Source organism: Folsomia candida, unplaced genomic scaffold, assembly GCF_002217175.1.
Source record: "Folsomia candida strain VU population unplaced genomic scaffold, ASM221717v1 Fcan01_Sc050, whole genome shotgun sequence".
Classification (NCBI taxonomy): Eukaryota; Metazoa; Arthropoda; class Collembola; order Entomobryomorpha; family Isotomidae; genus Folsomia; species Folsomia candida.
In genome coordinates, this window is record NW_019091242.1 from 420,825 (window position 1) to 438,567 (window position 17,743).

The 17,743-nt window shown below is 36.2% G+C and overlaps 2 protein-coding genes and 1 long non-coding RNA gene across 4 annotated transcripts; 2 read left to right on the forward strand and 1 right to left on the reverse strand.

Moving 5' to 3' along the window:
* Positions 1 to 3,745: 3,745 nt before the first annotated feature.
* LOC110862212 lies at positions 3,746 to 5,430 on the forward strand. Its single transcript, XM_022111393.2, has 2 exons — positions 3,746 to 4,271; positions 4,740 to 5,430. Exons 1-2 carry the CDS (start codon positions 4,118 to 4,120, stop codon positions 5,291 to 5,293), a joined length of 708 nt encoding a protein of 235 aa, XP_021967085.1. The 5' UTR covers positions 3,746 to 4,117; the 3' UTR covers positions 5,294 to 5,430.
* Positions 5,431 to 6,530: 1,100 nt separating this feature from the next.
* Positions 6,531 to 8,086, reverse strand: LOC118433387. Its single transcript, XR_004833358.1, has 2 exons — positions 7,754 to 8,086; positions 6,531 to 7,681 (listed from the first exon to the last, which is right to left on the reverse strand). It is a non-coding gene; the product is annotated as an uncharacterized LOC118433387 (long non-coding RNA).
* A 4,634-nt stretch (positions 8,087 to 12,720) lies between these two features.
* On the forward strand, positions 12,721 to 17,238 carry LOC110862214 (vacuolar protein sorting-associated protein 5). 2 transcript variants are annotated; one of them, XM_022111397.2, is made up of 5 exons: positions 12,721 to 13,677; positions 14,910 to 15,008; positions 15,430 to 15,632; positions 15,931 to 16,361; positions 16,716 to 17,238. In XM_022111397.2, exons 1-4 carry the CDS (start codon positions 13,198 to 13,200, stop codon positions 16,325 to 16,327), a joined length of 1,179 nt encoding a protein of 392 aa, XP_021967089.1. In that variant the 5' UTR covers positions 12,721 to 13,197; the 3' UTR covers positions 16,328 to 16,361; positions 16,716 to 17,238. The 2 variants fall into 2 exon arrangements, with proteins under 2 accessions (XP_021967089.1, XP_021967088.1); XM_022111396.2 differs by having other exon boundaries at positions 15,931 to 17,238.
* Positions 17,239 to 17,743: the final 505 nt, after the last annotated feature.

The window sequence follows — 17,743 nt, forward strand, 5'->3', positions numbered from 1 at the left end:
CAATGCGCTCTTTGGCATCACATTATAGTTCCATAAAATTGCATAGAACGCTGTTTTTGATTGATTAGCACTTAGCAAACGTAACAATTATTATTTTCAGTCAATCAATTTCATTTTAAAAATTGTAAAACAAATCTCAAAAACCTGGAACTCTCCGTGTATATTCATACATAAATATTTTATGAAAGACCTTGTTCAGTTTTACGCCCAAATGAATGACATTTATTGTTAACTTTCAATAAAGAGCATCCACTAAGGTTTTTGACTGCCCCGTCATAGGCGCGCAAGGCGGGAACACAGCGAAATTAAATTTCGAAAAAATTATTTTTGAATAGACCAAGTTATAAGCTTTCCATTGATATATGTCACCAATTATTGAGTCATGGCTAAGACTAGAAAAACTTGGGTTGAAAGGCAAGAGTTGAAAAAAGAGTGATTGAGTTTCACAAAAATCGTACAAACTATGATTCTAAAATCACTTGACACTTTTTCAAGCAAGAAGGTATTCCTCATTCAAATGTCAACTCTTACATAAAAAAGTACGAGGAATCCAATGAACTCAAATTCAAAGTCCCCACTGGTCGACCTGCAAAGCTAGCGACGACAAAAGTCAAGAATCACATAAAAAAATCTTCAAAAATTATCCATCAACGACAATAGCTACAGCGGAAAGGAAGGTCAACATTTCAAAAAGCTATCTAAGCAAAATCAAAGTCCATAAACTAGGGATTGTAGCCAGGGGAAAAAAACCAGCACGAAATTACAAACCAACACAAAATGAAATGATTCATATGTGATGCAAGAAATAGTTGAAGAAAATTCGGGGAAACGTGGTCATCATGGACGATGAGCCCTACGTCACAGCTGACCCTTCAAATCTTCTAGGAAGGCATTTTTTCCATAGTTCCAACCCCTGTGAAGTAAATTATGAAGACAAAGTCCAAAAAAAAGACCAATTCACAAAACCATGAAGAATTTGGCAACGCATGTCTTGCATTGGTCATGTTTCCGATCCCGTCATTTTGGAGGGTGCTATAAACCAGGGGGTTTATCTTTAATCATGTATTAAAGGGGGATTGGAATCGTTTATTACTAAAGATCATAAAAAAATAAAGTTTTGTTTTGGCCTGACCTCGCAAGGTCCCATGACGCCAAAAAGGTCACTCAGTAGCGACATCTGAAAAAAATTGAATTTATGCCAAAAAATGGAAACCCACCAAATTTTCCTCAACTGCGACCAATTGAGAAATTCTGAGCGCTGACTAAGTCCAAATATTCTAAGCTTTCAGAAACGCAAGATACCTTACGAAAATTTAAGAACAGATGGAAGAAAATCAGCTTGAAAGTAGGTGCAGTCTATGGGCGGAATTTGATGCGAAATCTGAAGAAGAAAATGCAATCTGTAGCAGACAGCGGAATTGAATCATTAAAATTTGAACTGTATTGCAATCCAGACCCTTTGGTAGTAAACATATGCAATTTCTTTGAAATTGCATTAACTGTGTGTAAAGTTCTGAGCATTTTATTGCGTCAGTCAAAAACCTTAGTGGATGCTCTTTATTTCTGGCGTTAAATTAAAGTAATATTACATTAAATGCTATTTTTGATTGATTAGCAATTAGAAAATGTGACAATTAGTACTCTCAGTCAATCAATTTTATTTTAAAAATTGTAAAACAAATCACAGAAATTTGGAACTCGCCTTTATTGCACATCAATATTTTATCAAAGACTTTCTTGATTTTGAGTCCCTCTAATCCAATTTTTTATTTTTTCTTCTCCGTCGAACGGAGGAAGTACAAGCAATTAAATTAATAATTTCATCTCGTAAATAACCAATTTACAGAAAGAACAGCACAGAAATTTACATGGAAAGGACAACATGTCCATGACATGGTCTTGTACCACCAAAACCACCACCACCACCACCACCAAACGGTACTGAACTCGAGGTTTTTAGGCGCCACGACGACGGCGTCCCTCGAACTTTTATTTTATTATTGCGAGTCTTCTCCTCTCGATAAGCAAGCTTGACTCGATTTTGGTTGGTTAGGTAGTCAACAGCATAAATGTTTCCCATTAAAGAAGATGGTGTGACTCTGACATGTTTTTGGGATAATGAACGAGGCGCAAAATGAAGTGAATGAAGGACGCACTTTTCCATAGTCAACATTTTATCCAAATTACACAGAATTTTGCGTTATCCGGTCCACAAAATGGAACAGAGTGTACGAAATATGCACAAAATGACGACATTGAGCACGGGATTTTCATAATAAATTTCCAGTCGACAAACTGATATGTGAGTAGGAAATTTGCGTAATAATATGCAAAAAATTCAGACAATATTGACCAAATTGAGACGAAATTGACAAAATTTTGATACAAATTTTGTCATAAAATTGGTGAAATTGAGACGAAATTGACGAAATTTTGATACAAATTTTGTCATAAAATTGATGAAATTGAGACGAAATTGACAAAATTTTGATACAAATTTTGTCATAAAATTGGTGAAATTGAGACAAAATTAACGACATTAACGCCAGATTTTTATAGTGCATTGCAAATTATGCTTTAGCCTAATTTAACTTTATCCAGTGCACAAAAATGATAGAAACCGAACGAAACATTTATAAAATACGAAGCAACGCAAGAAATTGGGACAAAATTTACAAAATTGAGCCCAGGATTTTCATAATAAATCACAAATTATTAATCAATTTTGTACTAAAATTTGGATAATCCAATCTACAAAATGGAAATCATACAGGAAACATGAGTACGAAATGTGGGTAATAAAATGATAGAAATTTAGACTAAATTGAGACGAAATTAACTCAAGTCAGCTTATCCATATTTTTACAGTAAATTAAAAATTACTCAGAAATTAATCGGGGTTTTCTCAAAATTTTAGCTTACCCAGTCCGTACAATAAAACATAAAAATTAAAATTTGCAAGAAATATGGATAATAAGAAATTGCGACAAATTTAGCGAATGTCAGTCCATATTTTTGTTACAACAAACTGGAAATTTGATATGATTTGATTTAGAATTAGTTTATTCACGTCAATTTGTTTGATTTGCAAAAATCTTGACGCCCAATATGAATTTTTTACATTAATTTTGTCACTTGTGTAATAAATAAGGTGAGAATTTCCTATATAAGTGTGATTGGAGCTACACTGTTTAAAATCTGGTAGAGTCACGCATATTAAATATGTAAATACTTCGTGCTGGTATTGATTTGGTAATAATTTCCTACCGGATTGGTAGTAAATTGTTTCTGAGTGGTAAATTTTTCATTAGCACGACATTACTGAACACGGTAATTCCTGTTAATACCAGTCTCATACATACTCCGGTTGGTAATGAATTAATACCAGTTTTCTAAGGGTGTATAGATTAGAGCAGACAGTTATGCCTTAAAATAAATTTTGTAGATAACTCCGGACAATAAAGTTAATTACAAAAAATAATTTGCAAAATTTAAATTCGCGAAATTAATCCCAAATTTTGTACAATAACTTGCAGATTACAACTCTGAATTAATCAAGTTTTAGCAAAAATCCAGTGCGCAAAATGATGCAAAAAAGTATGAAATTTATGTAAATACATACATACTCATAAAATATGAATGATTGATAACACAACAGGCAGCAAGTTGAGACAAAATTGAGCTCAGATTTTTACTACAAATTGCAAATTAAACATATTTAATTTAGCATAACATGCCAATTCTCTTATCTAATACTCGATCTCTTTTAGCAAACCAATACATAAGTAAAATCAGAAGCAATGACTCCTTTATAGATACATTTATGTATAAAGTGCAGGCTGGTCATGTAAGTAAAATCTTCCCACGATAGCTATCATTACGGTATGACATTAAAAATCGAAAGTGGTCGATCCACTATTTTTTCGCCTGCACCAACCACGATTCGATTTCACTTTTATTCGAAACTTACACGCGACTTGAAGCTCGCTCGCGTCACATTGCGTTGAAACCTCGTCGTCGCGTCATCGCGTCATGTCTAGAATTCGATAATAATTATTTCTAGCCTTGTTTTTTTTTCTCAAGTTATAATAAATATTTGTTAAATAATTATTAAATAATGGGTCGCGTAATCCATGTCGGGTTTGGATTACTCCTGGTTTTTGGAGTGTTTTGTTTGTTCGGAGACTCCGCACCGATCGAGCCCCCTTCGTGGAACTTTCTCATAAGGAAGAGAGAACCACCACCACCAGTGAAAAAGGTGCAGGTCGAAGGTACGACTTTTTTTGTTGATAATTACTAGTTAATTTTCTAAATTCGTAATTTTATAATTTCAAAAATTCATATTCATGCAAGCGGCCGTTTGCATGAACGTTTTTTTAGATTTTAAAGTAATTTACAACAATATGTACATATTTCATAATTACATACCAAGTAATGAATTTCAAAAATTCGTAACTTTAAACTTTTCAAAAAATTCGTACAGAACGGGACATGTTTTCAGACTCTAGTAATTTAGAAGGATACACATTTCATAATTTCGTAATAAATTTTAAATTAATTTCAAAAATTCATGATTTAGTAATTCATGCTTTCACAAGTTCAAAAATTTGTCAATATGTAAAACGAAATTTACACATTTTAAATTCATAATTTAATAATTTCTTAACTTTATAATTTCATAATTTCCTAACTTCAAAATTCTTAAAAATATATAAACCCCTTTTCCCTAATTTTTTCAGACTCTCTCCGCGTCCCATCTCTCGACTTCCTCGTAAAACCAACAGCTCAAGATAAGCACTCCCAAGGTCGTCACCACACCGATTCCGACTACGACTCCTCCGAATACGACGACGACATCCTTCCCCCTCCCCGCAAAAACAGACCAAAACCACCCCCACAATCCTCCTCCTCCTCCTCTTGGAACGTCTTCAAAACTTCGAAACGCGCCATCGTGAACTACGTCAAAGCCGTCAAGAATATGTTCTCGAACGGAAAACGGAACGACGACGACGACTATCGTCCCAAGAACAATGTCCAAGAACGTGGCGACAGAAATCCCGCCGTGAAAATTTCCCCCGTGGAAAAGATCCCTAAGACGAAGTACGGCACGAGGGTTGAGGTGGACGAGGCCAACAGGGTCAAAGCGGTGGCCATCGTTAACCCGGGGGATGAAGGGGACACCGCGAGCGATACGTACTTCAAGGATAAGGACGCTAACGAGAATGACGAGGGATTAGGAATTGGTGACGCTGTGAAAGATCTCTTTTGGGGCTCGGTTTATAAAGGGGCCTGATTTAATTAGTAGTTAACTAATTATTACCAGTATTACCTATGTATTTACATGTGTGCATCTTTGTGCCAAAAATTTGCACAATTTTCCCATCAATTTACGTCGAAATTTACTTAATTAACTTATAAATGTTTGTATTTATCCGATTTTGAAAAATAAAAGTGGACGAAAAACTACTCAAATTATAGCCTTTTTTAGATCATTGAACCTATTTAGTTACTTAATTAATTATTATGCTAATTATTAAAAAGTTCAAGCACGTGGCGACAGAAATCCCGCCGTGGAAATTTCCCCTTGGAAAAAATTCCGAAGACCAAGTACGGCACGAGGGTTGAGGTCGATGAGGCGAACAGGGTCAAAGCTGTGGCAATCGTGAACCCTGGGGATGAAGGGGACCCTGCGAGTGATACGTATTTTAAGGACAAAGAGAATGAAAATGACGACGGATTAGGAATTGGTGACGCGGTGAAAGATCTCTTTTGGGGCTCGGTGTATAAAGGGGCGTGATTTAATTAGTAGTTAGTATGCTAATTATTACCAGTATTGCCTATGTATTTACATATGTGCATCCAAAAATTTGCACACAAATTTGCACAATTTTCCCATCAATTTACGTGAAAATTTACTTAACTTATGTATATTTATCAGCTTTCGAAAATAAAAGTGGACGAAAAACTATTCAAATTATGGCATAATCCTTTAAATCATTGAACCTAATTAGTTAGTTAAATAATTATTACGTTAATTATGTACCAGTACAAGAACGTGGCGATGGAAATCCCGCCGTGGAAATTTCCCCCGTGGAAAAAATTCCGAAAACGAAGTACGGCACGAGGGTTGAGGTGGACGAGGCGAACAGGGTCAAAGCCGTGGCAATCGTGAACCCTGGGGATGAAGGGGACGCCGCGAGCGATACGTATTTCAAGGATAAGGACGCTACCGAGAATGACGACGGATTGGGAATTGGTGACGCCGTGAAAGATCTCTTTTTGGGCTCGGTTTATAAATGGACGTGATTAATTAACTCATGATTATGCTAGTTATTACGAGTATTATCTATTTACATGTTGTATCGTTGTGCCAATAATTTGCATACTAATTACATGGAAATTTACATAATTATGAACTTGTTTTTTGTATATTTATCCCATTTTCGAAAATAAAATTTGTGAAGAAAAAAAAACACTCCAAAATTATGATTATTGAGTATCATTATTCATTTGTTAATTAATTAATTACCTATGCTGATTATTTCCAGTTTATCGCGCGCATATATTTTTGTGCCACTAATTTGCACAATTTTAGACTAATTATGTGGAAATTTAATTAATTAACTTATATATCATTTATTTATCCCATTTTCAATGGGATAAACTTTTAGCAGAGTAAACTGTGCAAAGTTACTAGCTTAGAAATAATAATACCGAGTAATTTTAATATTACTTTATATAATATAATGTAATTTTACAATTTAGCACTTTAAGTTATTTTTGTCTGTCAAATTTAGACGTCAATACGTATGTTTTAGTATTAAGTGAAATGAATTTTGACATAATGAAAAAAGGTGTAAACTACAGAATTAATTTAGTATTTAGTGGACGACCCTAAAAAAAGTTGTAAAATTTACGCAATTCCTCATTAGTTAATTAATTATTACTACTAGAATTATTCATCCAATATATATTTGTGCCAATAATTCGCACAAATATATTCCCAATTTCTGCACCAATTTACACATAAATTTGCTTAATTAACTGTGGGCGGAGATGATGTCGCCGTGGGCTCGGTAGGGGAATATGGGCGCGAGTCATCGAGTACCGGACGTCAGGGTCCTTGGGGGACGGATGCGACACGCTTCTGATCACGGGACACCTTCACTGGCCACAGGGGGGGAACCGGATGGGAGCTACGACGCACGGGGAGGAGGATGAATTGTCTCTCGCTTGGCAATTAGAAATACTGTATTGTTTTTTTTACTCCGATTTCCACTTATGCACCGTTTCTATACTAAACTGCACCTAGCACGACTCAATGTACGATTTTTTATGAACAATGACCCGAATAAACTGTTCAATATCGGTGCACACAATAAGTTTCACTTGACAAGGTTTTAAGAAATCTTTACTCCTTACATTAAACGATCATAACGTGTACAATAAATGAATTTTAGGAACTTAATTTTTTATAATAATGTATTTCCAAAATGGCAGCCACGCAGAAGGCGTGGTGCAAGAAAATATGGAGAGAAGAGTTGTCGAGGTGTTCACACTCGGAATCCTCGGGCCGGTCTGTCTGAGCTGGAGAGAGGTTCTTCCTTTTTACAGTCGAACTCGGCCACGGTGGCTTCCGTGTGCCGAGTAGTAGGATCGTCGGGTGGGGGATATCCAATCCCTACATAACTCATATTTATGTATGTATTTATCCCATTTTCGGAAATAAAAAGTGGCACGGAAAACTACTTACTGTACGTACTCAAAAATTATGCCATCTTTTACGACCAATGAACCTTCAAACGAAACCAAACCACAGACTTCTCTCTTATTAACAACTTTGTTCCAACTTATTACTGGAAACTGTGGAAAAAAACGTGCAAGATTTTTGACCAACTGCGTAGTTTTCATGGGCCGGTGGTCCTCTTCGTCCACAAGTCCAGTGTCCAGTCCAAGTACATATTAAGTCAAATCCAGCCTGTTTTCCAGTTCATTGATGAAATATTGACCCAAACTGGACAAGGAATCAGTCAATAACGACTCAGACCTATATAACTTTTAACATTTATCATGGAGCTTTTTTATGCCATGTAACACCACCTCGTGCAACTTTTTAATGTTCATATGTAATTCATCTCTGAAAAATTGTGTCTCGTTCCCACGCACCAATTATTTAACAGCTTTTAACATATCAATATAAAATAAATTCTTGCTAAAAAAGGCACCTTTTTTACACCCAGTCACTACTGAAAACTTGCCCCTGGTTTTATTTTAAGGGTATATAAATTAGCCTTCAAAAGGGATCATGATTGCTTGACCAGCTAACTTTTCTTACAAAATTCGTCATCAAATCTACATACATGAAGTAAATTCACCCTGTTTTTCCAGTTTATTGATGAAATATTGACCCAAACTGGACAAGAAATTGGTAAATAACGCCAACGACACAGACCCATATTAAATTTATGCATGTAGCTTTTTTATGCCATGTGCCATCTCGTGCAACTTTAACGTACGCATGTAATTCTCTCCATTAAAAAGTGTGTCTCGTCTCGTTCCCACGTACCAATTGCTTAACAGTTTGTTATTATTCATCCATGTAAAATAAATTCCTGGTAAAAATGCACCTTTTTCATATAATACCCCACAAATGACAAATCCCCCTGATTATGGGGAAATACTGCTATAATCTCTCCTCGCTTTAAGGCTACAAATCGACCTTCGAATGACGAATGACTAACTAACTTTTCTTACGAAATTCGTAATCAAAATCGAAACCCGAAATATTTCTGTGCATACGTAACCATTTATCTGTACATATTACACACATAAGGAAATTTGTATATAGAAATGTCTCTCATGAACTAACTGAATAATCCAAAAAGCAAACACAATCCATAATAATCTACCCCCGATAATCACCATTTGTTTTAAACGGGACAAAACTAAACCAACCAGACCAGGAACCTGTTCTAAATATAATTGGTTAAACAAATAGAAAATGGATCGTTTTTGTGAAGGATTTATGCCTTTCGTGTCATCACGGTCGTTCCAAATGTATATTTATAACATAACAATTATGTACTTATCTTACTTAACAAAGGTTGTAAAATGGGAAGAATTTAATTTATTAACTGCGTACTTAGTGGAATGAACTCTGGACTGGAGTGGGTAAAAAAATGATAATTGATTGATTTTATTACTCACTCACTCACTCACCTTCCTTTCTTGATAAGGTCTCATCATACGGTTATCATAGTTATAAATATAAATATATCCTCACTTTTTGAGACGCCAGGCAGACGTGGACGTGGACGTGACCAAATGTTTCGTTATTAAATATTTGGTAAAAATTGGATGGCTGTGTTTGATTGAAGCGTGTAAATAAATGCGTGTGCGTATTAAAAAATGAGGAAGGATCAATATTGTCTTTTTTTATGTTGTAGACATTATAGTTTTCCACTTGGTTTGGAAATTTTGGACAGATTTCGAAAATAAATGCGTCGTTGTTACAGAATTTGTAATGAATTTCATGATTTTGGACAGATTTTGAAAATAAGTGTGTAGGTTTTACATGATTTCTAATGATACTGGATTTCCCACTGCTTTTGGAAAGATTTTGGAAATAAATGTGTCATTCTTATTAAATTTCTAATAAATTTCTTGAATTTCATACTGATTTTGGAAAGAAATGTGTAATTTTTACCGAATTTCTAACAAATTTCCTACTTTTATACAGATTTCGGAAAAAGTAAAATTTTTACACGATTTCTGACTAATTTCAAACTGCTTTTGGCCAGATTTTGAAAACAAATCTTCCAGGATTTCTAACAAATTTCATTTCTCGTCCTTGACGGCAATATTCTGGAATTATTTATGTACCTACGCAGTTCGGATCAATAACCAGACACGAACTGGTTGTGCAGTCGTCCCTGAGATGGATAAGTCCTTCAAAAAAGAAGTAATCTTTCCCAACATGACTGATTGATGACCTTATCTACGCATTTTCCAAGTGGGTCTGTAACGGATCTTCTTATCAAACACAAAATTCTAATAAGGAAATCAAAATTTTATAGACAAAACGAATTCAGGACAATCTTGTAATGACGATTAGTAAGCAAATTTTCTTAAGAGCATCGACAATTAAAAAACTATTTAAAAAATTCGCGTTCTTCAAAATTTGCAAGAGCTTCGACGCCATTAAGAAAATTTGCATGTAAATTCTACGCGTACATTATATTACCAGATTCCAACGTAAGTCCTGTTTTCGACAAAGGTGGCTTCATCTCATTGTCAACAGTGGCCACGGAAGTGTGAGGACAGAGGGGCAATGTCCCCACGGTTTCTCGATTTCGTCATGTTATATAAACCTCTATCCCACAATGTTAATGTCCCCAGATGTCCCCACGGCTTCCGTGGCCACTGGTCATGCGCAGGTAGGTCATATTTTTTTCGCAATAAATAAATAAATACATTTTTCTATCGATCAGTTATTTAATTAAATTGTCATTATAGCTGCATAATCTCGCAAACTTTGTAATACATAATTACAAATTTGAGTCAAAATTTCTTAGAATTAATTATTCGCTATAAATATTCGCTAAATATTCGCTTCCAAATTATTCGCTGCATGACGACCTTATCTACGTACTTATCTTCCAATTGTGATGTTCTTATCAGGATCAAAATTCTAACGAAGGCAGAACTTTGTCCGAGCTTTGATCCCAGTAAGAAAATTGCGTAGAATTTCTTATCATATGCACGTCATTACAGGACTTGTGATGTTTTTCGTCAATCTCATCCTCCAAACAGCAGATTGGGATTATGCACACTTTGTGGGTGTGTCAGTTAAGCAGTGGCCGCGGAAGCCGTGGGGACATTGCCAAGGTAGGATAGGGGGAGGGAGGGGTTTATATAAGATGGGGAGATGATGGGGACCTCAACCGTAGGGTCATTCTCCCTCTGTCCCCACCAACCCTTCCGCGGCCACTGTGCATAAGTCCAAGTCATGCAAAGTTATGTAAGTAGATCATACTTTTTTCTGCAATAAATAAACAGATAGATCCGTTGACTTAAGGAATTAATTGTCATTTAAATAGCTACATAATTTCTCAAAGTTTATAAGTGTCATAATCCCAAATTTAATGGCTACATTGCATCACAAGTCATCCGTACTTCCTGTTTGACCTTATCTTACAAGTTGTTCGGTAGATAACCGATGATCAAAATTCCAAATTTTGTCAGAAGTTCGATGTCGGTAAGAAAATTTGCGTATAGTTTCTTATCCCATGTCATTACAAGATCTGATTAAGAACGGCCAGAATGGATTAATTTTTGCAAGCTTAGTGGTGGGTGTGTCAGTCCAGTTTATATTATAAGTACAAGTCATGCATAGTTGTGTATGTAAATCATATCTTTTTCTGCAATAAACAGATGCATTCTTGTATCGGGTGACTTATTTCTTTAATTGGCATTCAGCAAATCTCTTATTTATAATCCCAAATTTAATGGGTTACACGACGAATCCGTAATTCCATCCCGACCACATGTCAATCTGACTCATAATCCGGTGCATTTTTTCATATTCAACCCGGATAAGGATGACTTATCGAGACGTAATTATTTTGTAGGTCCAGTTTTAACCGACCGAAGCAGTTCGTTTATCCAGTTTATTTTTAAGGGTCACGTCACACGGAGGAATTGAGGCCAATTGGGGATATCTTGATAGCTCCAGTGGCCGCGGAAGCCGTGGGGACATGAGGGGACGCTAACATTGTAGGATGGGGGAGGGAGGGGTTTATGTAAGATGGGGAGATGATGGGGACATCGAATAACCGTGGGCACATTGTCCCCCTGTCCCCACCCACGCTACCACGGCCACTGTTTAGCTCTTGTCGAAAAAAAATGTGTTGCGCATATCGTCAATTTTGACACCTTCGGATTAATTAATCTTGAATTGAATCTTACTTGACGAGATTTATGTAATGCAATGAAGCCGAATAAGAAAAATATAAAAGTTTGGAAACGAATTAATTTTGAGCAGATGAGGTCGCAAAATCCTATGAAAACGTATAACGCGTACGTATTCACGCTTTTTGCTCTCGTACTTACAAATTTCTATTTTATTTTTATCTCCAAAATTCATGGAATCTTCTAAACTTCACTCTAGATTTTCTTAAAAAATGAAACGTGAAATGACCAATAAACAAATTAATCCTAATTAATTTAGCCAGTCACATTTTTATTTCATGAAATCCTATGAAAAATTTATGTATACCAGTGCAAATTCTTAGTTTTACTTTTATCTCCAAAATTTTGATTTCATCAACTAAATGAAATGTAAAATGTTCTAATAAAAGCGAATTAATCATGTGCCACATTTTCATGAGTACATATTCCTACTTGATTTCTGAGTCATCCAGATTTTCATGAAATTCTATGAAAAACTCCCTCCTACAAATTCCCGTTTTATTATTATCTCCAAAATTCACAGAATCCTTGTCCAATTCAGACCATCATACTTTTTTCCTATGCGTAAAATCCGGTCGGTAAACTAAATCCTAAATACATTTAAGTAATAAAATAAACTACGTAAAATAATTAAGAGGCCAACCCAACTGAACCAGACATCGTCAAAGCCACTTAACTTAACCCACCAACCAACCACCATTTAACTTTAACTGACTACTTAACCCTCACTTAAATAAGCCTGACTTCGATACCGATCAAGTCATTCCACTCGCAGCCTTGTTCCACTCCACATCAACTCCCATAACCACTTATCATCACCAAAGTTAAGGTCTTATCGATCTTCACCTCACCTTCAGAAACTTACAAGTTTTTCTAAATGTCTCCCCCCTCCGATCTTAACTATTGTTCTTCTTCATAGCAATTACTTCAAACCCACTTCTCCCCACACGAAACTTCCTCTCTAATTAAACCACTAAATTAAATTAATTGTGGGCATGTTCAAAACCCGCAACTTATTTGCGACTACGACTCGTCACAATAACACCAATAACTTTTCACATTTGTTGAAACACCTCGAATTCAGCGAAGGTCGGGGTCATTCCGGAAACAAAATTCTGCTCCAGGTGACCGGACGAACGAACGCTTCAAGACAACGATCGTCGATTTCTTCATAAGTTTTTAAAATTAATTTTGTGTTTGTGAGAACATTTTAAATTTCCGAAAAATATGGCGACCACTTCCGGTGTCCCAATTAAGAATAATAACGTGCGACACGTCTTATCCTCGTCGATGGTGACGTCCTCCTCCTCCGCGCCGAGTAATTCGTCGCCCGTGGCGAAATTGATGGCGGAGCATAAGAACAAGAAGCACTCCTCCTCGGCGAAAAGTTTGTTCCTCCTCCCACCCTCGTCCCCAGTCTTGTACGATTCTCCACTTTTGCGGAGAAATGCTAAGTTGGCGTGTTCCTCGAGTGCGGGAGGGCTTATCGAGAAGATAAAGAAGGAGGATAAGAGACTGGTCAGGTCGCAGGATCATTTAAATCATGACGACAATTCGACCGATTCGTCGTCGTCGTCCTTGGAAAGAGCGGCAAGACCGCGATCCGGAACGCCGGACAAGGTCAAGAAGAAGGGTCAAACAGGGGTCAATTGTGACGATCAGGACGTTAACTGTACCGTTTTTCAGGTGGAGGAATTCGGGTCAAAGGTGAGAGAGAAATTATGAATTTTATTTATGATCTCTGTATTTTTCCATTTATTTCGCATTTATTTACCATTTTTCGTCGTGAAAATCGTCACAAATTTGTTTCGAGTCATGTTTACGTCACAACTAATTACGAGATAAGACCTTATCAAGGCATGCAATCTTTTTTGTCCGGCCGAACATATTACGCAGATAAATTGCAACATTTCACAGCGTCGTCACACTAATTATGAAGGTCCAGTCCATCCATCCATCCATCCAAACTTTTTTTGTCATAATTTATCTCTCGTATAATATGAGTCGTATTGCGATTTATCGATCAATCCCATAGTTAATTACGTACCTAATTAATTTAATCAGCTTTTGGTCATTCATATTAAAACTTGGGATGAAATATCAAGTACACTTTACATCACATTTCAATTTCAACACTCATTCATTTCATTCTCACATATTTACTTCCCGTTTGAAGAGTTCATAATTTCTCGATAAAAATTTACATGTAAAAACTGGTTGGTTTGCATGCAACTCCTAAATAAAACTCGTGATAAAGCGATTGACCGTAGCAGTTAGTTAAGTTAGTTAATTATTTTTTTCATCAGGTCTTCTTCACTTCAACATTTACATATCAGTCCAGTCTAGTCCAGCAATTAAAAAATGTCGCATTTGCATATGCATGACCACTGACTGACTCGTCATGTGTCGCCGGCATGTGGCACATGGGATTAATAATTACCATAATATGATCTTTCACTCACATATGACCATTTATTTACGATCTACGAAATACAAAACGACTCAGATACACGCTTATCTGAGATAAATATTCATACTATCGATCTCCATTTTCCATTAAGTTGCACGACCAGACCATCTGTTAAAGAAAAGAAATTGATATCAATGTCATTCATAGCCTCACGCGGATTAAATGGTAGGCAGGCAGCGTCTGGCTCATGCATTTATTTAATAAACATGCATAAATAACTCATTTAATAACAACAAGCAACCGTGTGTCTCATAAGAAAGACCTTGACAAAAGTTGCATCACGAGGTTAACACAAAATATGTTATCGTGCGACATTGTTTATGGTAATGAAGTATATGAAAACTGCATGAAAATAACGTATGAAATTATATAAGCTGTATAAAAATTAGGCATGAAAATAATCTGGACTTGTTTTCTTCTGAGAGATTATTATGAAATTAATTTAAATTTCTTATTTTTTTTCTTTCAGAGATGGATCCGCGTCGAAGTGATCGAGCCGGTGACCATCACGGCGAAAAACTTTCTCCATTTGAATACATCCTTTACCACGTATCTCATCCGGATCGAGGTAAGTAATTAATTAAATAGTTATTATATGCTCATCACCAAAATCAGCACATTTTTAAGGCTTTCTCGCCTCCGGGAATTTACTTTAAAATTCTGGGCGACAAATTTGCAGTCAGTGAGTTGATTGATGGAATAGCGTTGAGTTTTTTGACCCAGTTTCGACGAGCTCCAATTTTTCTGAAGGCTTCTTAAACTTGAGATCTACTCCTTCAAAAAGTGTCAAAATCTGGAGTGTATATTTTCAAAAAAATTGGGGACGACTTGCTCTACAAATTTGGCTTCCAGAATTTTAAAATAAATTCCCAGAGGCGAGAAATGATTATAAATGTACTGATTTTCACGATGATTCATCGGGTCTTATGCTAACACTGAAGTATTTTATTAAAAAACCGTCTCAAAATTGTCTGATCTTCTCATTACAGACGAACCATTACGCCTTTTCCCTCCCATTGTCTCAAGTGCGGCGAAGATATTCAGAATTTTGCTGGTTGAGGAACAAGCTGAGTCACCACCATCCCAACAAAGTCGTCCCTCCCCTTCCAGCCAAACACTTCTTCAACATGACCAACTTTAATGGGAACATTATCAATCAGAGGAGATACGGATTAGGCAAATTTCTCCAGAGGTACTTATTTACATAAATTCACAAAAACCATGCAGGTGAAAGTAAAAACTTGCAAGAAATAAATGCAAAAAAGTGGGTTTTTGCAGCTATTCTGACCTGCGAGAAAACCACGGCGCCAGAAATGACGCCTTGCCAATATTTCGTGGCGAGATGGCGAATATTTTTCGCACTTTCTCCCAATTTCACGCAATTTCTTGCTTACTTTGCTCTGCAAAAAAATTAGCAAACTCGCAAGAAATGCTAAAATAAAACTCTAATTTGCAAAAATTATTCCCACTAAATTATTCTCTTCTTCCAGAGTTTTCCGCTCCAGCGTCCTCCTCTCCGATTCCGCGTTGCATCTCTTCCTCCAAACTGACCTGACTACAAAGGAAATCGACGCCCGGGTATCAGAAGAACAGGGCAGCTCGGTCGGATCGGATCACAGCGGTGCCAACAACATCCCGCTGACCGGGTTGCATTCATCCTCGCATAATGATGGACACTCACAGCAGAAGAGACCTTACCTCTTCCGGTCGGTGTCCCTCTCAACCGAGTCATCTTCCGAAGGGAACGGGGGCCCTTCGGACAGCGAGCATTCGGACGACCACGGACAAAACACGTTTCGTCGCATTGGCACGAGTGACGAGGAATGCGAACATTATTGCGACGTTTCCTCGGAAGAAGAAGAATATGAAGTTGATGTGGAGACTTAGGAACAAAAATGACGTAGAAAGTTCTATTTATAACGTATAACTCATCACCAAAATTATCAAATTCAGCACATTTTTAATCATTTCTCGCCTCTGGGAACTTATTTTAAAATTCTGGACGACAAATTTGTAGTCAATGAGTTGATTGATAGAATGGCGTCGAGTTTTTTAAGCCAGTTTCGACGAGTTCCAATTTTTCTGAAGGCTTCCTAAACTTGAGATCTCCTCCTTCAAAAAGTCGCAAAATTTGGAGTGTAAATTTTCAAAAAATTGAAAACTCCCTTCTCTACAAATTTGTCGTCCAGAATTTTAAAATAAATTCCCAGATCCGGTAAATGATTAAAAATTGGCGGATTTTGATGATTTTGGACATTGACTTCTCTTTTTAAAGTAATGAACTGATGGCAATTAATGACAGCAACCAACTGGAATTGTTTAATAATTATATTTACCGATTTTGTGCTAGGATAATAATTATGATAATTAATTAACTAAATTATGACTGATAACCAGAAAGATGTTCACTTTTTACTCAAATAAGTTACCAATTTTAGTAACATTTTACTCGTTAATTACTGTATCTTTTACTATTTTCTTAAACGAGCGAGATGGACAAACGCTACTTTATTTTTAATGATAATTTTCTACTTAACTAAATATTTTATCCAGACAAATTCTCCTACTTTTAGGCAGCAAATATTATGTGAGCGTTTAAAATTGTATGAATATTTAGATAAGACGGAAGAAATAATGATAATCACATCACTCATGAAAAAACTTTGATACATTTCACTCTCTACATGCTAAATGATCGTAGATAGTTTTCGTGCAGTACTATTTATTTACTTATAACGGGCATACATACTTCATGTGATGCAAAGAAATAAAATAAAATATTGAAAATTTAAACCGTTTATAATCATCTGCAAGTTTTTTAAATGAATAACGATCCCACATTTTAACTAGGTACATAATTGTTTTCCAAACTTTTGACGGAAATGGGAAATAAAGAGGATTTATTGAATGAAGGGTTTCCACATTTTGGAGAGGAGATGCACAAGACCAACAAGGGAGGTCCTTTACAGAGATCAGGGTAAATATTGCTTAAACTGGGAGACAGACAATCAAATCAAACAAGACATGTATTCATTTACAAGGTTGTGCATATGTACATGCGCATGTGCTCAGTGGCCACGGAAGCTGTAGGGACATGTGGGGACCAAACCTGTTCAAAAATTTAGCATTCATTCAAAAGTCAGTCATCCCGATTTCTGACTGAAGATTTTCAGTCATTTTCTTTCAAATTCATTTCATTTCACTTCATCCGACTTCATTTCTTACTTCGCTATCAAGTAGAACTGCTGGGCGAATTTTCTTGCACCCGAAACACTGATCCACTTGAACCTCGAGAATCTCATT